The sequence below is a fragment of the Dendrobates tinctorius genome, unplaced genomic scaffold (genome assembly GCF_039654945.1).
Source record: "Dendrobates tinctorius isolate UK_male_01 unplaced genomic scaffold, ASM3965494v1 ptg000233l, whole genome shotgun sequence".
Taxonomy (NCBI): domain Eukaryota; kingdom Metazoa; phylum Chordata; class Amphibia; order Anura; family Dendrobatidae; genus Dendrobates; species Dendrobates tinctorius.
The window spans coordinates 412,964-438,393 of NW_027361900.1; the positions used below are offsets into that span (position 1 = coordinate 412,964).

Sequence of the window (25,430 nt, forward strand, 5' to 3'; positions counted from 1 at the left end):
GTGCAGGGACACTGGCTTAGGGGAGCTTAGGAGGTCTCCACGTCCCCCATTCCCTATCGCAGGGCCCACCATTGTTAAAGTTACCCAGGTTCCCCCTTTGTTATTTGATTATTGTATAACGTGTAATACCTAGATTCGCCAGGTGGAGGCGGCGTATCCACCTGCACGTTTTATTATTTAAATGCGCCCCACTGGAGGCGGTGTATCCAGGGTCACGTGTGTTATGGGTTCGCCTTGCGGTAACCACTGCGTCCAGAGACACGTGATCGTGACATTATCACAGGCTATAGTTTTTTTTTTCTGGTGAGCCTTGGCCATGTGGAGACCTGTTAGTAATTGCTGCCGGGCCTCACTGAGGTGAGTGGGGAGCGGCATGGTGTGTTAGAGCCACTGCAGCAGCAGTTATCAGGGTCTGGGGCCTCTGCTCAGCTAACCAGAAAATAAAAAAAAAAAATGGCGGCTGCGGTCTGGCTAAAAGCCCCCTAGAGTCGCTGCTGGGGAGCGGGACTGGTTCATGCATGTGGGCGCACCCAGGCAGGTGGGAGGAATGGTGCCCCACGGAGCTGCCTGGTATTCCCCGAGGTGAAGGGGTACGCCCCTGTGGTGAGCTGACTGGTGTGATAGTCCGCGGGGTTTACGCCAAATCTTCAATACCACCGAAGAAGCCGCCCTCCTGGTTGTGTGGAGGCGACCAGCGAGTGTATATTTCCTCCCTTTCCCGTCCCCTTCTCCTCCTGGTGTGTGCAGCAGGTGTGCTGCGGGGGAGTAGGGACAAATCTCAACCCTCGCCATTAACCAACCCTGGGAGGCGCAGACCTCATGGTGAAAGGGTTGGAGGGTGGTGTCCCTTGGTGAATAGCGGGAGTGTGAGTGTGGTGACACAGGGGGACGCCTGTGTTGTCGAGTCCAGAATGAGTTCACCAAATTTATGACAAACGAATGTGTGCAATAAACGTTCAGGTCCGGACCTGCGTGTGAACGAGCATGTATGGGTGCCACCAAATATCATCTTGTGGAAATGTGTTGTGGAGTCTGATCAGCTCTTAACAAACATACACTTACATAAACTCGTTCCCCAGGTCGGCGCTGTGGAGAGGAGTGGTGCCTCCAAAACGAACTTTATTGCCAATACCAGCGGTGTGTTTGTCATAAACCTGGAGTGTCAGGTAACGGTGGGGTGAACTCAGGATCTGGGCGTCCCCACTGTAGGTGTTTCCCTAATGAGGGGTGGTCTTGAGGGTCCAGAGACCCCTCATTAAGGAGGGGGTACTGTCATGATCTGACAGTTTTAAATTACACTGGGTGAACTTTTTTTACTTTGGAAAGTTCCAAGGTGTCTTGACTGTCCCCGGTGGTGGTTAGTGGTATCGCACTTTAGGTTTTTTGTGCACGTAATTATGGATCAGGTGTGACACCCTATAAAGGTGTGCTAGGGGTGTGCAATCACGGCCTGTGATATTGTTTTCACTCTGAGTTTGAGAGCCTGGTGGAAGGATGGAGCTGGAGAGGAGTCCTGCGCAGCTTAGCCAGGGGGGACGTGTTTCAGCTATGGTGCCTGGACGAAGGGCTGGCATGGCATGGTGGGGTCGCAGTGATGGTGTCGGCGGGAAGTGTCTGCATGGACTGGTGGAGTGGCGACTATGGAGAGTGGCACTCACCATGTGGGACTTGGCTGCTGAGCTGGACTCAAGCATGCTTGACTTCGTGGCAGAAGCTGGACTCATCTTGGGGACTCTGTTACTAAGCAGCAGCAACTGGTGGTGGACTCTGCTCCAAGGCTGTACTAAGGTGAAGGATCCGATTATGGTGATGGATCCGGGTGGAGGAGAAGATGCACACAGGTGGTGGGCTCTGTTGCTAGGAGCGTACGCAACAGAGCAAAGCTAAGTGGTGTTTCCCCTGTATTGTCTTCTTTCCTCATGTGTGTTGTTAGTGCAGTGGTGGGATTAGTCTCCGCACCAACCTATTCCCTAGTGAGGGTTTAGGGTCAGGGTGAGCAAGGGTTTTAAGGTACGCGTGCGGCGACAGGTGCGGAGCCTGTATAGGGAACGTAAGGAGTGCAGGGACACTGGCTCAGGGGAGCTTAGGAGGTCTCCACGTCCCCCATTCCCTATCGCAGGGCCCACCATTGTTAAAGTTACCCAGGTTCCCCCTTTATTATTTGATTATTGTATAACGTGTAATACCTAAATTCGCCAGGTGGAGGCGGCGTATCCACCTGCACGTTTTATTATTTAAATGCGCCCCACTGGAGGCGGTGTATCCAGGGTCACGTGTGTTATGGGTTCGCCTTGCGGTAACCGCTGCGTCCAGAGACACGTGATCATGACAATTACTAACTTCTAGTTCTAGGGTTAATCATCTGCCTGGTGCACAAAACAAAAGATTGGTGTGTTCTATTAATTATAGCCCTCAATTTAATGCCATTAAGCAAATTATTCGGAACAACATGGGTATTTTGAATGAAGATGAAACCTTGTCAAGCATTCTTTCAGGAGGTTGTCACATTGTTGCCAAAAAAGCAGCTACATTGGGGAACATTATTTCTCCAAGTTTTTGGAATTTTCGGAGCCACAAACGCACCTGGCTAAACCACTCAGGTTTTTACCGTTGTGGTGGAAACAGATGCAGAACGTGTGCTCATTCCAAGGCAATGCATTTTTTTGTGGATAGTGGTAACGTGCAGCAATTTAAAATTCAACATTTTATCAATTGCAATACGAAAAATGTCATGTATTTAATTATGTGTACAGAATGCAAATTGAATTATGTTGGTTGCACGATGCGCAAATTGAAGGTGAGGATTTCAGAACACATAACTGAAGTCATCTCTCTTAGCAGTTCCCATCGGGCTATGTCCTTCGCCTCTAAACATTTTATCTCCCAACACCATAGAAGTATTTCTTCTTTTCAAGTTGTGGGAATTGAAAAAGTGGATATTCCAACAAGAGGTGGAGATTTGAAACGGCGATTAATGACCAGAGAAGCTTTTTGGATGCTTCGATTAAGAACATGTGTTCCCCAATGGACTCAATGCGCGCAAGGAAATTATGTTCCACTATTAAAGTACCTAGATTTTCTTTTTATATTGGATTGTATATGTTTTATATTTACCTGTTTGTATAATCTTTAATGTTTGCAATAGAATTGTTATATACATTTTCTATTCTTGGTTTTTATTCATGCATCATGTGATTTCATTGTCATTATGCACCATATGTGTGGAGAATTGTAATTTTATGCCTGAATAAATTTTGTCTATATTTGGAAGCTAGATTTTTTTCATTTTTTGGCATTTCCATGTGGGACTATACGGTATCCGTGCTTCCTATGCACCACTAGCCAAGACAGGTGAGCTGGTTTTCTACCATATTGCAAATTACGGGTATAGTTTTATATTTGGAATCAATAAAGTTTAGTTTTATCCTTGTGTCAGGAAACATGAGGAATGAAGAGACAACCCATTTAAGAAAATTCAATTTTGGCTAAAACTATTCCATCATTATGAACATAAAAAAGGCTTCTCCCCTATGTGACATCGCTGATGTTTATTAACAGCTGATTACCAAGTAAAATATTTCCCACATGAAAAAGGCTTCTCCCCTGTGTGACTGCTCTGATGTCTAACAAGAATTGCTTTCCGGTTAAAATATTTCCCACATTCTGAACAGGAAAAAGGCTTCTCCCCTGTGTAACTTCTCTGGTGAGGTGGCTCAGTGGTTAGCACTGCAGCCTTGCAGTGCTGTAGTCCTGGGTTCAACTCCCCCACCAAGAACAACATCTGCAAGGAGTTTGTATGTTCTCCCTGTGTTTCCGTGGGTTTCCTCCCACATTCCAAAGACATACTGATAGGGAATTTACATTGTGAGCCCCATTGAGGACAGCGATGATAATGTGTGCAAACTGTAAAGCGCTTCAGAATATGTTAGCGCTAAATAAAAAGAAAGAATATTATTATTAGTAAGATTCCATTTCTGGTTAAAACATTTCCCACATTATGAACAGGAAAAATGACTCCTCCCCGTGTGGGATCTCTGATGTGATCAAGATTTATTTTCCATCTAACATGAAAGAAGTTTCTCCCCTGTGAGAGTTATTTGGTGTGGAACAAGACTCCCTTTCTGGTTAAAAATTGTTCCACATTGTGAACATGAAAAAGGCTTCTCCCCTTGTGTGAGTTCTCTAGTGCCTAACACAATCTGATTTAGTGCAAAAACATTTCCCACATTCTGAACATGAAAAAGGCTTCTCCCCTTTGTGAATTCTCTGGTGTCTAACAAAATGTGATATATGTGCAAAACATTTCCCACATTCTGAACAGGAAAAAGGCTTCTCCCCTGTGTGAGTTCTATGGTGATTAACCAAATCTGATTTCTGGTTAAAACATTTCCCACATTCTGAACAGGAAAAAGGCTTCTCCCCTGTGTGAGTTCTATGGTGATAAACCAATTGTGATTTCCAGTTAAAACATTTCCCACATTCTGAACAGGAAAAAGGCTTCTCCCCTGTGTGAGTTCTCTGGTGAGTAACAAAACGTGATTTCTGTATAAAACATTTCCCACATTCTGAACAGGAAAAAGGCTTCTCCCCTGTGTGAGTTCTATGGTGATTAACCAAATCTGATTTCTGATTAAAACATTTCCCACATTCTGAACAGGAAAAAGGCTTCTCCCCTGTGTGACTTCTATGGTGAGTAACAAAATTTGATTTCCGGTTAAAACATTTCCCACATTCTGAACAAGAAAAAGGCTTATCCCCTGTGTGAGTTCTATGGTGATTAACCAAATCTGATTTCTGGTTAAAACATTTCCCACATTCTGAACAGGAAAAAGGCTTCTCCCCTGTGTGAGTTCTATGGTGATAAACCAATTGTGATTTCCAGTTAAAACATTTCCCACATTCTGAACAGGAAAAAGGCTTCTCCCCTGTGTGAGTTCTCTGGTGAGTAACAAAACGTGATTTCTGTATAAAACATTTCCCACATTCTGAACAGGAAAAAGGCTTCTCCCCTGTGTGAGTTCTATGGTGATTAACCAAATCTGATTTCTGATTAAAACATTTCCCACATTCTGAACAGGAAAAAGGCTTCTCCCCTGTGTGAGTTCTATGGTGAGTAACAAAATTTGATTTCCGGTTAAAACATTTCCCACATTCTGAACAAGAAAAAGGCTTATCCCCTGTGTGAGTTCTATGGTGATTAACCAAATCTGATTTCAGTGTAAAACATTTCCCACATTCTGAACACAAAAATGATTTCTTTGCTTTAGTAGCAGTTTGTTTTATAATGCCTCTTTTGTGACATTGATTTCCCTTATTAGTCAGTAATGAATCAGAAGATGGGACCTGTTTCATAGGATCAGATGACAGATCTTTGCTGTGAATGGATGATGATATATCTGGAGTAATGGAATTCACTTCAGTTGTATCTTGTAGGATCTCATGATCATCAGATTTAAAAATTGAAGATGTCAGCTGTCCCTCTGATCTCCTGGTACAGTCATCTGCTAAGGTAAAAAACAATTATTATTTATTAATAAAAATATCCTTTAGTTTTATATTTTTGAACATTTCTACTTAAACTGTCCATAAAAATGGCAAGCTATGTAAAAAACTAATTATTTACCAAGACAATGACAGTTCACACTCTAATAGAAAACCTTGTTGGATGAACCAGTAGTGTGTGGTGTTCAACTGTTTGTTCATTCTGCCTCCCAAATGTCAAATACAAAGAAACCAATCAATGTTATGTAGGCAAAAATAATACCAATTCTTATCTCACAAAAAACAAGTCCCCACTCAGGTCCATCATCTGTCAATGGAAAAACAGAGGTTCCCGCACTATTAGTGGCTCAAAGGCTGTTGAAAAGCAACAGGGTTTCTATAAACCAATCCAGCAAAATCCGCTCTCACTTCTGAGTCTTGCAGTGTGCGCAAACAACATTTAGGATCCCTGTATTTAGCAATATTATAGTGAGAAGAATCCACTTAATTTGCGGTGTCTCCTGTGCTGGGTAATAAAATGGCAAATGTGTAATTTTCACTCCAATATCCACTGCGTGTTAATTTCTGGAAAGTTGCTGTAGAGTCAAAATATTCACTCCTCCTACACACGTGGTCAAAATTGTTGGTACCCGTTGTTTAATGAAACCCACAATGGTCACAGAAATAACTTTAATCTGATAGTAATAATTAAAAAATCTATGAAAATGAACAACTGAAAGTCAGACATTGCTTTTCAGCCATGCTTCCACAGAATTTAAAATAAATAAAACTCATGAAATAGGCCTGGACAGAAATGATGGTTCCCTTAACTAAAATATTTTATTGCACAACCCTTGGAGGCAATTGTTGAAATAAAATGATTCCTGTAGCTGTCAATGAGACTTCTGCACCTCTCGACAGGTATTTTGGCCACTCTTCAAGAGCAACTGCTCCAGTCGTCTCGTGTTTGAAGGTTGCCTTTTCCAGACGGCATGTTCCAGCTCTTTCCAAAGATGCTCATTAGGATTTAGGTCAGGGCTCATAGAAGGCCACTTCAGAATAGTCCAATATTTTCCTCTTAGCCATTCTTGCATGTTTTTAGCTGTGTATTGTGTGTCATTATCCTGTATGACCTGCGACTGAGACCAAGCTATCTGACATTGGGCAGCACATTTCTCTCTAGAATCCCTTGATAGTCTTGAGATTTCATTGTATGATGGAGATTCTAGACACCCTGTGCCAGATGCAGCAAAGCAGCCCCAGAACATAACAGAGTCTCCTCCATGTTTCACAGTAGGGACAGTGTTCTTTTTGTGATATGCCTCATTTTTCCATCTGAGAACATAGAGCTGATGTGCCTTGCCAGAAAGTTCCATTTTTGTCTCATCTGTGCATAGGACATTCTCCCAGAAGCTTTGTAGCTTGTCAACATGTAGTTTGGCAAATTCCAGTCTGTTTTTTAATGATATTTTTTCAACAATGGTGTCCTCCTTGGTCGTCTCCCATGAAATCCACTTTGGCTCATACAACGACATTTGGTGCGATCGGACACTGATGTTCCTTGAGCTTCAAGTTCACCTTTAATCTGTTTACAAGTTTTTCTGGGCTCTTTTGTTACCATTCGTATTATCCGTCTCTTTGATTTGTCATCAATTTTCCTCCTGCAGCCATGTCCAGGGAGGTTGGCTACAGTCCCATGGATATTAAATTTCTGAATAATATGTGCAACTTTAGTCACAAGAATATGAAGCTGTTTGGAGATGGTCTTATAACTTTTACCTGTAACATGTTTGTCTATAATTTTCTAATCTCCTGAGACATCTCTTTCCTTCGCTTCCTCTGGTCCATGTTGAGTGTGATACACACCATGTCACCACACAGCACAGTGAGTATCTGTAGCCTCTATACAGGCCACTCACTGACTCCAGGATTGTAGACTCCTGTGATGCTAATTAGTGAACACACCGCGATTTACACATTCTGTGGAAGCTTGATTGAAAAGCAATGTCTGACTTTCATTTGTTCATTTTCATAGCTTTTTTATTTATTATTACTTTTGTCAGATTAAAGTTATTTCTGTGACCATTGTGGGTTTTTCTGTCATTAAACGAGGGGTAACAACAATTTTGACCACGTGTGTATAGATTATAACCCTCAGTGAATTAATTTATAACATGGAATCACTTTATGGGGATTTCGACTATTCTGGTTTTCTGTCATTTATTTATATTAGGGCTTCTGCATATGGTGTGTCCAATCTCAACTGGGATCTGTTCCTGCTGTCCAGCTGGAGTAATCTGCTCCCTACTTCAGCCAATTGTAAAAGTACCACACCCTACTAAAGTGCAAAGCACATGGCCGGAATCTGCCAGATACAGCGCTGTTCTCCTCTGGTTCAGTCCTCTGTGCTCAGCTTGCGGCTTGTGTATTTGTTTCCTGCTGTGACCGTGGCCCGTTTACTGACTACTCTTGTGTCTTCTGATTCTGTATTCTGGCCTTCTGGTTCTGACCCAGCTACCTGACTAGTCTTCTTGCCATCTAACACCACAGAATAGCAGGTAACACCATGGTCCAAGCCTAGGGGTCCCAGTGTAAGTCCAGATTCATGTAATGGTATTAAAGGGTGATGAGCAAGGCAATCCTTGGGATATGGAAAGCAGAGAAGATAGAGCCAAGCATGTTCATGGTGGACATCTTTTGAGCTGCCAGGTGACCATGAACAGTGCTCCCAATACATTGTGTCTGCAAACTATTCCAGCTAGATCTGCATTCAAATAGCTAAATGGCGCTCCTTCCCTTCTGAACACTGCCATGTGCCCAGACAGTAGTGTACAACCGTATGTACGGTATAGTGCGAAGCTGGAAAATAATTTGTAAGATCCATTTGTTTTCTATTATCCTTTGTGAATAATTCCAAACTTACCACCACATAAAGTGACACACGTCAGATATTAATAATGGGGCCTGATTAAGAACACAAATCTGGCTGCGGGAAGAGGTTAAATCAGAGGATTTTGGACACTACTGTAATCAAAAACTGTGACTATAGACAATACCATCTACAGAAATGATCAAACTCCACAGTCTCCATCAGTAATAAATGAGCAGCTAGTGGTGAAACCTCTCTGGGGTAATTAGAGTATGGGGCTCGGTGACGTCACAATCTAATCTATCGTAAGGGCCAATATTTTCTGTCAGATGAGTTTCATGAAGAAATATTACACATTTAAAGAGAACTGTGTATAATAGTGCAGAGCTGAGATGTCTTAAAGGGAACCTGTCAGCAGGATTGTGCTCAGTAACCTACAGACACTGTCAGGTCGGCACCGTTATACTGATTACAATGATACCTGGTGATGAAATCCGTCTTGTTGTTGTTCTTTAATCTGTATTTGTAGTTTTCAGTTAATGATATTCTCGGGGTCGGGGCTGTGGGCGGGGCTGTGGGCAGGGCTTTTTGTGGTGCTCTGATTACATATTCATCTGTATTAGCTTATGACAGGTTGCTGATCCCTCACTGACCTGCCCCCATTATTACATAATGCATATAATAGCATTGATATTATTGTTGATAATGCCTATAATATTGTGGCTATTGTGAGGCTTAGAAAAAAAATTACATCCAGCAAAATGACACCAGTGGCGCCTGCGCAGTAGCCTCTATCTCTTACTTATAGACGCTACTGCGCAGGCGCCGCCATCGCCAGTGACATTTTGCTGGATGTAATACAGATGAATATGTAATCAGAGCACCACATAGAGCGCATATTTTTCTACAAGTGATTTTCTATCTTGTCAGCACATTCTACGTACACTGTCATTTGGCTTTATAGTTACAGATCTGTGCAGGTAACGGTCAGCATCTTCTAATGTGAAGCAGAGAATGGCTAATGAAATCAATTATTAAACCTTATATACGTCAGTTCAGATATGGTGTACCAAGATGGCGTCTGTGTCTTCAGACAACACCCTGGAAGGAATCCTTGGAATGCAGAAGCTGAGATACTGGATACCATATATGAAAGTGAAGCTGAAATGGACCTATCATAGAGTGACACTGGCTACTCAGGAGATTGTGTGACACCCATTTCCTGTCTCTTTGTCTTGAGAATAAACTTCAGTTGTGTGCAAGCCTTTGCTGAGAAAGGAGTAGACATCTAACTCTGTGTTCGGTGTGACTCTTTAAGCGTGCACTCGGCCTATATTGGGTCAGTACAAGCAATCATATAGATCTTGCCTTAAGGGATCACCCTCACACTAATACCACGGGGTAGGTGGATCCTCCAGGTAGTAAGTTCTATATAAAAGGGCTTTCAATGCCCAAAGTCATTTGAACAGTTTTGGGTGGAGAATGTTGTGGTCTAGAGGCAAAATGGTGATCATGGTGATATGGCCGGACTACACCACCGATAAAGCAGCCACAGCCGGTGACTGAGAAGAATCTGTGACTTCTCTGCATTCAGTGGTTAATAGTGTTGAGCATTCCGATACCGCAAATATCGGGTATCAGCCGATATTCGCGGTATCGGAATTCCGATACTGAGTTCCGATACTTTTTGCATATCGAATACCGGAATCGGAAGTTCCCATAATGCTATGAGCCAGTTTGATTTGATTAAGCCAATGAGGAATCCTCAGAAGTGTGGGCACATCCTGTTAGGCATGTAGGCATGTTAACTAATGGCATGGCTGTGATTGGCTGCTGAAATGATGTCATGATGCACTATAAAAGCCGCCGCCGCCATTTAGGGTTCACTTTGCTGTGAATTCAGTTAGGGACAGGCTGCTGTTGATGACTCTGAGGGACAGTTAGAGATAGCGATTTGCTATAGAATATTGTGCTTTACCCAGGCTACATTATCAATCACTGTAGCTTTCTTTTGCCTTGCAGCGCTGTTCACAGCTGTCTGCAACGTCTGTGTGAGTGCAGCTCACGCTGTAGTGTGTCCTGCAGCCACCTCTGGTTGTAGGCCGCTCAGCGTGCGTCACTGCCTCATACATATTTATTTTTGTTTTATTGCTGCTCATTTTTCATTAATTCTCCTATTAGTGTGCATCCATCCGTATCCATCTACATTGGTTGCAAACACTATAGGAGTAGACAGCGGAGCCTTTCTGCAGCCTTTCAGTGCTAGTGCCCAGTTCTCTGCACTGTTCACGGCTGTCTGAGAGGTCTCTGTGTGTGAGTGCAGCTCACGTTGTAGTGTGTTCTGCAGCCACCTCTGGTTGTAGGCTGCTCAGCGTGCGTCACTGCCTCATACATATTTATTTTTGTTTTATTGCTGCTCATTTTTCATTAATTCTCCTATTAGTGTGCATCCATCCGTATCCATCTACATTGGTTGCAAACACTATAGGAGTAGACAGTGGAGCCTTTCTACAGCCTTTCAGTGCTAATGCCCAGTTCTCTGCACTGTTCACGGCTGTCTGTGAGGTCTCTGTGTGTGAGTACAGTAGTGTGTTCTGCAGCCACCTCAGGTTGTAGTCCGCTCAGCGTACGTCACTGCCTCATACATAGTCCTTTTTTGGTTTTACTGCAGCTCATTTTTCCTGATTTTTTTCTCCTATTAGTGTGCTTCCATCTGTATCCATCTACATTGGTTGGTTGCAAACATATATAGGAGTAGATAGAGGAGCCTTTTTTCTGACTTGTGTCCTTCAGCTGCAGCCAGATTAGTATTACCCTATTTTTTGGAGCCTCATCTTTTGCATTGTAGGTTACCTTCCTGCATTGTAATAGCTCCAAAAAGTTTGTGATACTATCGCTTTCACATCTTTGGTCACATCCTTTTTGTTTTTTTGAAAAAAAACCACTTAAATAAAGTTCACCAAACACTCCACTTGACAGTTGTGTAGGCCACATTAGCTCATATTAAAGTGTAGTCCACACACTTTATAAAATTAGTGTTTCTTATACCTGTTACCAGCTGTTCAGGAATAAGCACACTAAGCCGCCCCTTTGTACATTTCTGCCTATCTTTATCAGTCTACCAAGATGAAGAAGGCAGGGAGTAAGGCACGTGGTCGTGGGCGTGGAGTTTCAGCAGGGAGAGGACGTGGGGATTCTGTGCCTGCTGCGGGCACTAGTGACTCACCATCCCCCAGTTTTACCAGGCAACAATCCTTTATGAGCAGCTTTGTAGGACCTCGCTGTACCCCACTGCTTCGGGATGCACAAATTGAAGCCGTTGTCGGATGGATGGCAGCTAATGCATCGACTTCAATGACTTCCACATCCTCTCAGGGCCAGAGCACTGAAGAGCAACCATCTGTCTCTTCACCACCTGCCAAATTGCCCAGGCAGTCAGAGAGCCCTGGACAGGAGCCATCTCTACTTCTGTTCTCTGAATCTCTTGGCTTGGAAACAGGGGGCCAGCCAAGCAGCATTCTAGAATGTGAAGAGGGAGTATGCAATGATGCACAACTGCTTTGTCCCTCTGAATCTGAAGAGGCGGGTGGGCCAGTGCTTATGGTCAGCACACCTCAGTACGCATCAGTTGATGAGACTCAGGTGCCACTTTCTGGTGCGTACTGTGCTGACGAGACTACCCAGGAGAAGCAGGTGTTTGAAGAGGGGAGTGTAGATGATGAGGTCTTTGACCCATCATGGCGCGAGGAAAAGGAAGGTGGTGGGAGCAGCTCTGAGGAAGAGATTCCCCAAACGGCCAAAACAGGAGGGAGAGGGAGGGGGCAGACTTGGTTGCCTGTAGCCTCCACTTCGGCACCCATTAGGAGCATTCCTCTTCCAAAACCCAAAACGGGCGCTCCCAGGACTTGCAGAGCGTGGTCCTTTTTTGACACAGTTGCAGATGACATTTGCTTTGTCAAATGCAAGCTGTGTAATCATAAAGTCAAAAGAGGGAAAAGTGTCAGCAACCTCAATACCACAAATATGTGGAAACATGTGCAGACCAAGCATGTGGTGGAGTTACAAAGACACACTGAAGACATAGGCCAAGTTACAGCACCACCTATCACCTCTTCAGCTCGTGTTGTAGCCTCTTCCTCCAGCTCACACACAGCTGGTTCAGCTTCCTCACAGGATCGCCATGGAAGAACCTCTGGCACTGTTGTCCAGAGACCCAGTGACATTCCACCCACAGCACCACGTTCCCTGTCATCCTCACACTCCCAGGCCACTCTACAGCCATCGGTAGCACAGGCATGGGAGAAAAGGCGGCCATACTCGGCAAACCATCCCCGAGCACAGGCTCTGAATGCTGGCATTGCAAAACTACTGGCCCTTGAAATTCTCTCATTCAGGCTGGTGGAGACTGACACTTTCCGTAACTTCATGGCATTGGCAGTCCCACAATACACCGTGCCCAGTCGCTTTTATTTCAGCACGCAAGCCGTCCCTGCCCTGCAAAAGCATGTGGAGGGAAAAATTAAACATGCGCTACTAAACGCCGTCAGTAGCAAGGTCCACGTGACCACCGATGCGTGGACCAGTAACCATGGACAGGGACGATACCTTTCCCTCACTGCCCAATGGGTCAATGTTGTGGTGCCGGGTACAGATCTTGAGAGTGGCGCTGTATGTGTTCTGCCAACTCCAAGGATTGCAGGAATCCAGTCTGTACACATTGACTCCTCCTCATACTCCAGTTCCTCAGAATCAGTGCTGCAGGAGCCGTCACGGTCTACCTCCACATGGACCCGTGAACGCTTAAACGATATGAGCACAGCCGTGGCCAAACGTCAACAGGCCATACTGAAATTAATTTCTTTGGGGAATCGAAGCCACACAGCGCAGGAGCACTGGATTGCCATCAAGCAGGAGAGCGACGTGTGGTTTGTGCCAGCGAAACTCCAGCCAGGCTTGGTAGTGTGTGACAATGGCCGAAATCTGGTGGCAGCTCTGGGCCTAGGCAACCTCACTCACATCCCATGTCTGGCACATGTGCTCAACTTGGTCGTGCAGAGCTTTCTGAGGGACTATTCGGATCTTGATGCACTGCTGCATAAGGTCCGCATAGAGTGCGCTCACTTGCGGTGTTCCAGCATGGCAAGATCGAGCACTGCAGCTCTGCAGCGCCGATTCCGCCTTCCGGAACATCGCATCATATGTGACCTACCCACCAGGTGGAATTCAACGTTACATATGTTGGAGCGGTTGTGTGAGCAGCAGGCAGCAGTAATGGAGTACCAGCTGCATCAGGCGCAAACAAGTCGCACTGTGCGCCGGTCACACTTCAGCACCACTGAGTGGTAGAGTTGAGCGAAACGGGTCGAAAAATTTCAAAAGTCGCCGACTTTTGGCAAAGTCGGGTTTCATGAAACGAAACCCGACCCTAGGATGAGGTCGGCCACGAGGTCGGCGACTTACGCGCCAAAGTCGCGTTTCAAAAGTTTGTTTAGCGCTCTTTTTCAGCCAATCAGGATCCACGGACACTGTGGGCAACGTGATGACATAGGCAGGGGTCACCACCATCTTTCAGAAGGGCATGCAAGTGATTGGCTTGCTTTGGTGGGCGTCACAGGGGGTATAAAAGGGCGTGCACGCCGACCGCCATCTTACTTCTGCCGATCTCAGGATAGGGAGAGGCTGCTGCTGATTCTGTAGGGAGAGCGTTAGGCAGGGAAGAAGACAAAAAAACTGCTTCTGCTGCTAGCGATTTGGCCTGCACAACACACCAGTCACTGTGTGTGCAGTGCAAGGGGAGGCTATATAGTGGTGTATCAGTGGTGTTGGTTGTTGGGCTGCCTTCTAAGGCTTCCTGACATTCCTGCATTGCTGTTTACCCACTGCTCCGCAAACTGCTTTTTTAAAAGCAATCCCAATTTTTTTGTTTTGTCCTGCTGAGAAGAAAAAAAAACTGCTTCTGCTGCTAGCGATTTGGCCTGTACAACACACCAGTCACTGTGTGTGCAGTGCAAGGGGAGGCTATATTGTGGTGTATCAGTGGTGTTGGTTGTTGGGCTGCCTTTTAAGGCTTCCTGACAGGCTGGCATTGCTGTTTACCCACTGCTCTGCAAACTGCTTTTTTAAAAGCAATCCAATCTCCCTTATCCTCTAGTCACTTTTGTCACAGCTGTGCCATCGAGCCTGTAACATAGCGCTCAGATATCAGTGGGCCTCACACAATCCAAAAGTGTCCAGTGTCCACAAGTGTGTGCAGAAATTCAAAATCTCCCTTATCCTCTCGTCACTTTTGTCACAGCTGTGCCATCGAGCCTGTGACATAGCGCTCAGATATCAGTGGCCCTCACACAATCCAAAAGTGTCCAGTGTCCACAAGTGTGTGCAGAAATTCAAAATCTCCCTTATCCTCTAGTCACTTTGGTCACAGCTGTGCCATCAAGCCTGTCACATAGCGCTCAGATATTCATTGGGCCTCACACAATCCAAAAGTGTCCAGTGTCCACAAGTGTGTGCAGAAATTCAAAATCTCCCTTATCCTCTAGTCACTTTGGTCACAGCTGTGCCATCGAGCCTGTCACATAGCGCTCAGATATTCATTGGGCCTCACACAATCCAAAAGTGTCCAGTGTCCACAAGTGTGTGCAGAAATTCAAAATCTCCCTTATCCTCTAGTCACTTTGGTCACAGCTGTGCCATCGAGCCTGTCACATAGCGCTCAGATATTCATTGGGCCTCACACAATCCAAAAGTGTCCAGTGTCCACAAGTGTGTGCAGAAATTCAAAATCTCCCTTATCCTCTAGTCACTTTGGTCACAGCTGTGCCATCGAGCCTGTCACATAGCGCTCAGATATTCATTGGGCCTCACACAATCCAAAAGTGTCCAGTGTCCACAAGTGTGTGCAGAAATTCAAAATCTCCCTTATCCTCTAGTCACTTTGGTCACAGCTGTGCCATCGAGCCTGTCACATAGCGCTCAGATATTCATTGGGTCTCACACAATCCAAAAGTGTCCAGTGTCCACAAGTGTGTGCAGAAATTCAAAATCTCCCTTATCCTCTAGTCACTTTGGTCACAGCTGTGCCATCGAGCCTGTCACATAGCGCTCAGATATTCATTGGGCCTCACACAATCCAAAAGTGTCCAGTGTCTACAAGTGTGTGCAGAAATTCAAAATCTCCCTTATCCTCTAGTCACTTTGGTCACAGCTGTGCCATCGAGCCTGTCACATAGCGCTCAGATATTCATTGGGTCTCACACAATCCAAAAGTGTCCAGTGTCCACAAGTGTGTGCAGAAATTCAAAATCTCCCTTATCCTCTCGTCACTTTTGTCACAGCTGTGCCATCGAGCCTGTGACATAGCGCTCAGATATCAGTGGGCCTCACACAATCCAAAAGTGTCCAGTGTCCACAAGTGTCTGCAGAAATTCAAAATCTCCCCTGTCCTATAGACACCTTGTACCTTGTTTTACATTACTATATAGTTTGTTGGATTTTGTCTACATTTCTACCAAAAATGAGGAAGGCTGGTGGAAGAGGCCGTGGAATTGGGCGGGGGTTGGCAGCTGGTAATGATGGTGTTGGTGGTGGATCTGATGGTAGTGGCAAGAGCAAAATAGGACCGAATGCAGGAGGTGTTGAGCCTGCGTCATCGTCTGGCTACATAAGGCCTCGAACGCTTAGTTTTCTAGGAGTTGGCAAACCGCTTTTAAAGCCAGAGCATCAGGAAAAAGTTTTGTCTTACATTGCTGACTCAGCCTCCAGCTCTATCGCCTCCTCTTCTTCAGTTGTAAAAAGTAAAAGCACTGAGTCGTCATTGGAGGCTCATGTTCATGAACCACACCTTTCCTTGTGTCCTTCACCCCAACCAAGATTGAAGGATGACGCAGGCCATACTACTGATTACTCCATGGAGCTGTTTTCACATACCATGCCTGGATTATCAAGTCAAATGGTGAATTACCCAGGCCAAGATGAATCTGACATGGAGTGCACTGATGCACAGCCGCTGATGGATGATTCTGCTGGTACATTCACTCAGAGCACTACATTGTCCTCGCAGTGTACAGAGCCAGATTCTGACCCTGATGAGACTCAGGTGCCCCTTCCCGCACACTATACCACCATACACGGTGACACAGAGGAAGGTGCACATGACATAGAAGAGGAGGTGATGGATGACCCAGTTGTTGACCCAGATTGGCATCCATTGGGGGAAGAGGGTGCTGCTTCCAATAGCTCAGATGAGGAGCATCCACAGCAGACATCGACATCGCAACAGCTGTTATCTGGCAGGCCCGGAGCACTCCAAAGACAGGTTCCAAACATCAAAAGAGTTGCTGGACAGCTTGTCCAGAGGGTCAAAAGATCACAGCGTGCTAGGCCGCAAAATGTCTGCCAAAGTAGGAAGAGTGCAGTGTGGCACTTTTTTGACCAAAATCCTCATGATCAGGCCAAGGTTATCTGTAAGAAGTGCGCAAAGACCTTTAGCCGAGGGAAAAATCTGAAAAATTTGAATACCAGTTGCATGCTTAGACATTTAACCAGCATGCACTTGCAAGCGTGGACACAACACCAAACCTCAAGTGCCACATGTGCAACTGATCACAACGAAGGTAGTCAGCAACGCTACATTGTTTCCCCCACTGTAAGCCCACCGGTTAGCACAGCAGCAAATGTTGAGGTGTCGTTGCAAGGCCACAGCAGTCAGGGAATCCCACTGTTATATCAACGAAAGACTGATTCTAGGCCATCAGAAAGAACACCAACTCCATCACCATCATCAACCCTCTCTCAGTCCGCCCTGTCCACCGCTACTTCCACCATATGCAGCTCTCAAGTCCAGCTCACCCTCCCAGACACTATGAGTAGGTCAAGAAAGTACTCAGTCTCTCATCCGCGTACACTGGGTTTGAACGCCCACATTGCCAAACTAATCTCGTTTGAGATGATGCCCTTTCGGTTGGTGGAAAGCACAGCTTTCCGCGAACTCATGGCCTATGCAGTACCACGCTATGACCTACCCAGTCGCCACTTCTTCTCTCGCAAAGCCATCCCAGCCCTCCACCATCATGTGAAAGACCGCATTGTCCATGCACTCAAGCAGTCAGTGAGCGGAAAGGTGCACCTCACAACTGATGCATGGTCCAGTCGGCATGGCCAGGGCCGTTACGTGTCCATCACTGCGCACTGGGTTAATGTGGTGGATGCAGGGTCCACAGGGGACAGCGGTGGTGGGACAGTGCTGCCTAGCCCACGGTATAGGAAACAGTTGGCTGTAGGCGTTTGACCCTCCTCCTCCTCCTCCTCCAGAAGCGAAAGCTCGTCCACAGAGCGCAGTCGTACGAGCACTCCATCTGCAGCTGCCACTGTTGCACACGATGTGTCCCCCTATCGAGCAGCTAGTGGAAAGCGTCAGCAGGCTGTGTTGCAGATGATGTGTTTGGGCAACAGACACACCGCCGAGGTGCTGGCCGAGTACTTGAAGCGACAAACAGAGTCATGGCTGGGCAGTGTACATCTTGAGGCAGGCAAGGTAGTTAGTGATAACGGCCATAATTTTGTGGCAGCCATAGCCCTTTCAAAACTCAGCCATATACCTTGCTTGGCTCACACCTTGAACCTGGTGGTGCAGTGCTTCCTCAAAAATTATCCGGAGTTAACAGCCCTGCTCCAGAAGGTGCGAAGACTGTGCGCGCACATCCGCCGGTCGCCTGTACACTCCGTTCGTATGCAGAAGCTGCAGCGATTGCTCCACCTTCCCAACCACCGCCTCATTATCGACATTGCAACAAGGTGGAACTCCACCCTGCACATGGTGGAGCGGCTGTGCGAGCAGAGGCAGGCCATAATGCATTTGTGGGAGGATACACGGCCAGGCACTTTGAGAGCAGACATGGAGTTGACAGGTGTGCAGTGGTCGAAGCTGAAAGACCTCTGTAAAGTCCTTCAGTGTTTTGAGGAATGCACACGGCTGGTAAGCGCAGACGACGCCATCCTAAGCATGAGCATCCCACTTATGCGTCTGCTCATGCAAACTTTGACGCACCTTAAGGAGCAGGCGTCTGCAGCCAATGTTGATGAGGAGGAAGAGGAGGAGGGAATCCTTGATGACATTCAGCCATTGTCTGCTCAGGGACCTCTCCTGGACGAGGTGGAGGAAGAAGAGGAGGAGGATGATGGGGATGATTACTTAGGGGAGGAGGGTGCATCTCGTGGGGCAAGTGAAAATGTTGGCGTGGCAAGGTCTGGTACAGGGTTTGTGCGTGACTGGAGGGATGTGGATTTGCCAGAAAGTGCTCCTCCAACCAGCACTCGCAGTGCATCATTGACATCGGGAACATTGGCCCACATGTCAGATTATGCCTTGCAGATCCTAAAAAGGGACCCCCGCATTGCCAAAATGATGAACGATGACGACTACTGGTTGGCCAGCATCCTGGATCCACGCTATAAAGGCAAATTACAAAACATCATGCCACAGGAGAACCTTGACCTAATATTGGCTAATAAACAAGCAACTCTGGTAAATCGGTTGCTTGAGGCATTCCCAGTACACAGCAGCGGTGATGGTTCTCACACGAGCCGTACGGGCCGGGGGCAGCTTGGCAGAGGTGTTCGTGGTGCACACAGCAGAAGTGGCGTTGGAGACAGGGGTTTCATGACAATGTTGTGGACTGATTTTTCAAGTACCGCTCACACAACTGGTAATACTGCATCGATGGAAAGTGACAGGAGACAGCAGTTGTGAACTATGGTTACAAACTACTTTTCCTCCCATATCGATGTTCTCCCACACAGGTCATTCCCCTTTGACTATTGGGCCGCTAACTGGACACCTGGCCTGAATTGGCACAATATGCCTTACAGGAGCTCGCTTGCCCAGCTGCAAGTGTGCTATCGGAAAGAGTCTTCAGTGCAGCTGGATCAATCCTGACAGAAAAAAGGACCCGTCTGTCAACCCAAAATGTGGATGATCTAACCTTCATTAAAATGAACCACGCATGGGTTTCCAAGGATTTTGTCCCACCTTCCTCTGATGACACATAGGGTGACAGAAAAATGGCTTGCTTTGGTCCACCTCTTCCTGGGACTTGACCTATTTCACCTTTTGCATCAGCTGAATGTGCAACATCAACATATGCCACTTTCTAAAACTCCCTAACTGTGCTGCCTCCCCCCCCCATGGCCGGGGTCACCACCTAGCGCACGACACCGTGCGAGTGCCGTTGCCCTGGACAGGTGGGTAGGCCGACTCTTGGGCGCGGGCACTGGTACAGGGTCCTTCATAGTGCAATCAAGTGTCTCTGACGGTGGTGGTGCACACCCGCCGTCAGACACACCGCCGTACTATGAGGGGCCCAGTGCCAGTACCGACGCCCACGAGTGGGCCCCCCTTGCTTGGGCAGGGCCCCAGCATTTGCAATCTTTACCTCTCCCTGCTCCTCCGCTGTGTAGTCTGGGCCGTCAAATCCATACTGTGCCTGACACCGTCTGAGCCTGCCTCCTGATGTATAGACATATATTTTGAATGTGTACGCTATCCATACATGTTATCCGGGGAAACGGTACCCTTTCTAACCTTTGTGCAATCACGTGTAATCCATACTGGGCCTAACACCGTCTGAGCCTGCCTCCTGATGTATAGACATATATTTTGAATGTGTACGCTATCCATACATATTATCCGGCGAAAAAGGTACCCTTTCTAACCTTTGTGCAATCACATGCAATCCATACTGGGCCTAACACCGTCTGAGCCTGCCTCCTGATGTATAGACATATATTTTGAATGTGTACGCTATCCATACATGTTATCTGGGGATACGGTACCCTTTCTAACCTTTGTGCAATCACGTGCAATCCATACTGGGCCTAACACCATCTGAGCCTGCCTCCTGATGTATAGACATATATTTTGAATGTGTACGCTATCCATACATGTTATCCGGGGAAACGGTACCCTTTCTAACCTTTGTGCAATCACGTGCAATCCATACTGGGCCTAACACCGTCTGAGCCTGCCTCCTGATGTATAGACATATATTTTGAATGTGTACGCTATCCATACATGTTATCTGGGGATACGGTACCTTTTCTAACCTTTGTGCAATCACGTGCAATCCATACTGGGCCTAACACCGTCTGAGCCTGCCTCCTGATGTATAGACATATATTTTGAATGTGTACGCTATCCATACATGTTATCTGGGGATACGGTACCCTTTCTAACCTTTGTGCAATCACGTGCAATCCATACTGGGCCTAACACCGTCTGAGCCTGCCTCCTGATGTATAGACATATATTTTGAATGTGTACGCTATCCATACATGTTATCTGGGGATACGGTACCCTTTCTAACCTTTGTGCAATCACGTGCAATCCATACTGGGCCTAACACCGTCTGAGCCTGCCTCCTGATGTATAGACATATATTTTGAATGTGTACGCTATCCATACATGTTATCTGGGGATACGGTACCCTTTCTAACCTTTGTGCAATCACGTGCAATCCATACTGGGCCTAACACCGTCTGAGCCTGCCTCCTGATGTATAGACATATATTTTGAATGTGTACGCTATCCATACATGTTATCTGGGGATACGGTACCCTTTCTCACCTTTGTGCAATCACGTGTAATCCATACTGGGCGTGAGAACGGCTGGCGAGCTGTTAAGCAAGCTACAGCACCTGTGGCTTGCACACGTAAGTTTTTCATTTTTTCAGGAATGACGGTTAGGCCTATTTCCGGAACTGCGGTTGACCTGCACTTACTGGGAAATCATTGTTCGCGGGTAATAATTGTAATCAGTGATCCCCATCACTAACGTTGTTCAGCGGGTTATCTGCACCTGTAAGCGACAAACGCTGGCCTTTTCAGTGTAGCGCACATGCAGCCACGGACATGTAAGGGCATGACACACCAGTTATTGGCCAATCTCATGTGCCAGAGCCTCACGTGTCCCTCTAGTAAGCCGGACTCGGACCGCGGGGCATGACGGAGTCTCGTTCATTAACGGAATTAAGCTTGCAATGTGTGCATCTGTTCTGTAGCTGGCATGGTTGAGGTTTCCCAGGTGGAGTCGAATTTAACCGTAGGCTCCACTCCTGGTGGTGCCCTTCTGGACATTCCTTTAAGGTTCAGCTTTGCAACCATACTGCCCACGTAAAACAAACACTTTGCCTTCATGAACGCTGTTTGGAGGGTCATGACTCGTGGGAATAACGCCGCCCAATCAGTTAACCTGCTAGAGAGATCGTTCGTTGCTCCTAAGCATGACATCACACTCCCTAGGAAGAAGGTAATGCCACTGTGGCGACCGTACTCCTGGGGGCGACACAAGTGCACTGATGCCCAGCCACTGCTCGATGAATCTGCTGGTACATTGACCCAGACCACTACATTCCCCTCGCACGCTACACGACCTGAATCTGACCCTGATGAAACTCAGGTTACCCTTCCCATATACAGTTCCATCTTACACGGTGACAAAGAGGAAGCTGCAGATGAAAGTGCAGGTTCGGCCCACCCGCCATCAGACACACCACCGTACTATCAGGGGCCCTGTGCCATTGCCGTCGCCAACGAGTGGGCCCCCCCTGCTTGCTCAGGATCACAGCACTTGCAAAGTTGAAATACTGTGCAGTGAGATGGAAGATGGGGACGACGAGGAGTCCAGACAAGTACAGGGATTCCCTAGCGAGGAGACTTATTTGATTGTTTTCAATGTTGGGACAGCAATTTTTGGGGAGCACTATACTCTGGAGAATGATAGATGGGGCCCACCATACACTGGAACATTCCAAAGGTGGACATCAGACACTGGAGCAGCATTTACAGGGCCCATTATACACTAGAGCATTAGAAATGGGGCCCATTATGTTTGGAGCATTATTTGGGCCCATAAGACAGTGGATCTTCATCCATGGGGACCAACATATACTGTAGCATTATGTGAAGCTCATCATATACTGTTTCAAACATTATATGGGACCAATGATTCTGTATGGAGAAATAGATGGGCCTCGTCATGAGATGTAAAAAGTGAGGTATTTTTCATTGTACTATACCGCTATTTCTCTGCCTTATCGGAGCATGATGAGTTGTGGTATGTGTTAAAGGGGCGCTCTTTCGCCCAGGGCACATAAAAACCTGCAGCCAGCCCTCCCCCCCCACAACTTTAGCCAAATAACCCCCATTTTTCAGTGCGTAACTTGTATTATGAAGTTAATTAAGGTTGACAAGCTTAAGTAAGAAGAATTGATGCTTTTGGCATTCAAATGGGCACTGTAGGTGTGTTTCCTGTCCTTCTCTCACTGCCGACTTTTATTCCCCATTGACTTACATTGGGTTTCGTGTTTCGGGACGACCCCGACTTTTCCCTATAATCGGACGATCTTGCTCGACCCGACTTTTGGAAAAGTCGGATTTCACGAAACGAAACGCGACCCTAAAAAACCAAAAGTCGCTCAACTCTACTGAGTGGGCCTCTATGAAGGACATCTGCCACGTTTTGCGTGCCTTCGATGATTCCACGCGGATAGCGAGTGTAGATGATGCACTAGTGAGCATGACTGTCCCCCTTATCTGCCTGCTTCAAAAAACACTGCAAGCACTAAGGGAGGAGGTTTTGGAAGAGGTGGAGGATGAGGAGTCACAAATGCCATCTGCTTCTGGACAGTCTGCGCAACGTGGTTCCTCACAAAGGCCTAGGCAGGGGACACTTTGTGAGGAGGATGAGGAGGAGTCAATGGAGGAGGAAGACATCTCTTCAGAGGAGGGAGGTACACAATGCTCTAGTAGTCAGTATGTAGAGCGAGGGTGGGGTGATGCAGAGCAGGCAGAGATGACACCTCAAGCAGGGGACAGCGCTTCTTGGGCAGTTGGGAGTCTGCAGCACATGGTTGATTTCATGCTGCAGTGCCTGAGAAACGACCGCCGCATGGCCCACATTCTCAACACGGCTGATTATTGGGTGCACACCCTCCTAGATCCTCGCTACCGGGACAACTTACAAAGCCTCATAACACCGTTGAACCGGGAGCGTAAAATGCGGGAGTACCAAGACACACTGGTGCATTCCATCATGTTCTCCATTCCACCCGAGAGCAGTGCTGCTAGTGCTTTACAAAGCAGCTCTGTGCGTCGAGCCAGTGGAGGAAGCTCTGCACAAAGAGGGAGCAATGGCAGTGCCTCAGCACAATGCAAGACCAGTATGGCCCAAATGTGGCAAAGTTTTGTGTGCCCGCCACAAATGTCTACACCATCACAGACAGCTCCAGTCAGCAGGAGGCAACGTTTCCGTCAGATGGTGACAGACTACATGTCTTGCCCTCTCAGTGTACTCGAAGATAGCTCTTCCCCCTTCAAGTTTTGGGTCTCTAAGCTGGATACATGGCCAGAGCTTAGCCAGTATGCATTAGAGGTGCTGGCTTGCCCTCCTGCTAGTGTATTATCGGAACGCGTCTTTAGTGCCGCAGGTGGTGTACTAACAGACTGTCACACGCGACTATCCTCCGATAACGTTGACCGGCTTACTTTTCTGAAAATGAACAAGGCCTGGATCTCGCCGGAATTTGCCAGTCCTCTTCCAGAATAAATAATTGGTTGGCAACAGTATCCAGGTCTCCTGTTGTGTTCATGTTTCTACCACCTGAACTGTAATCCCTGGGCTCCAACACCGCCAGTTGTTGCTCAGAATTGCCGTCTACACAGAAGAAAACACTAGCTCCTGTGTTAGTGGGGTTCAGTAACACCAGCTGCTCCCCTGCTGTGTGTCCGGCAAAGTCTCCTGCTGCCTCCACATTCATCCCAACATCAGATATTAAACTTGCTCCAATTCGGCCTTAGCCTACTCCATGAATGACCCTGGGCTCCAACACCGCCAGTTGCTGCTCAGAAGTGCCGTCTGCGCAGAGAAAAACACTAGCTCCTGTGTTAGTGGGGTTCAATAACGCAAACTGCTCCCCTGCTGTGTGTCCAGCAAAGTCTCCTGCTGCCTCCACATTCATCCCAACATCAGATATTAAACTTGCTCCAATTCGGCCTTAGCCTAGTCCATGAATGACCCTGGGCTCCAACACCGCCAGTTGTTGCTCAGAAGTGCCGTCTGCATAGAGAAAAACACTAGCTCCTGTGTTAGTGGGGTTCAGTAACGCCAGCTGCTCCCCTGCTGTGTGTCCGGCAAAGTCTCCTGCTGCCTCCACATTCATCCCAACATCAGATATTAAACTTGCTCCAATTAGGCCTTAGCCTACTCCATGAATGACCCTGGGCTCCAACACCGCCAGTTGTTGCTCAGAAGTGCCGTCTGCACAGAGAAAAACACATGCTCCAGTGTTAATGGGGTTCAGTAACGCCAGTTGTTCCCCTGCTGTGTGTCCGGCAATGTCTACTGCTGCCTCCACATTCACATTACTACTGATTTCACTGATTTCAAACTTGCTCCAATTAAGCCTCTGGCTCCACTGTCTCTAGTATTTACCCTGGCCTCCAACACCGCCAGTTGCTGCTCAGAAGTGCCGTCTGCACAATCAACATTTGTTCCTGTGTTACTGGGGTTCAGTAACGTCAGCTGTTCCCCTGATGTGTGTCCGGCAATGTCTCCTGCTCTGTCCACATTGGAATGTGGACAGAGCAGGAGACATTGCCGGACACACATCAGGGGAACAGCTGACGTTACTGAACCCCAGTAACACAGGAACAAGTGTTGATTGTGCAGCCGCCACTTCTGAGCAGCAACTGGCGGGGTTGGAGGCCAGGGGAAGTATTAGAGACAGAGTGGAGCCAGAGGTCTAATTGGAGCACGTTTAAAATCAGTAGTAGTCTACAACAGATATTAAACTTGATGAATTTAGGCCTCAGCCTACACCCTGATTGACCCTGGACTCCAACATCGCCAGTTGCTGCTCAGAAGTGCCGTCTGCACAGTCAACATATGCGCCAGTGTTATTGGGGTTCAGAAATGTCATCTGATCCCCAGCTGTGTGTCCGGCAATTTCTCTTGCTCTGTCCACACTCACACAACTACAGATTTTAAACTTGCTCCAATTAGGCCTATGTCTCCACTCTGTTTGTAGT

General features: G+C 46.9%; 1 protein-coding gene across 2 annotated transcripts in view; it reads right to left on the minus strand.

Annotated features, from left to right (window-relative positions):
* Positions 1–4,033: 4,033 nt before the first annotated feature.
* The window catches only part of LOC141060194 (uncharacterized), a 35,120-nt gene continuing 13,723 nt past the window's right edge, over positions 4,034–25,430 (minus strand). The window contains exon 7 of one of the 2 annotated variants that reach the window (XM_073556440.1): positions 4,034–5,501. In XM_073556440.1, coding sequence (XP_073412541.1) covers positions 4,183–5,501 — 1,319 coding nt within the window. In that variant the 3' untranslated portion in view covers positions 4,034–4,182. Of the gene's footprint in view, positions 5,505–25,430 lie in introns of both variants that reach the window. The other variant, XM_073556439.1, reaches the window with a different exon arrangement.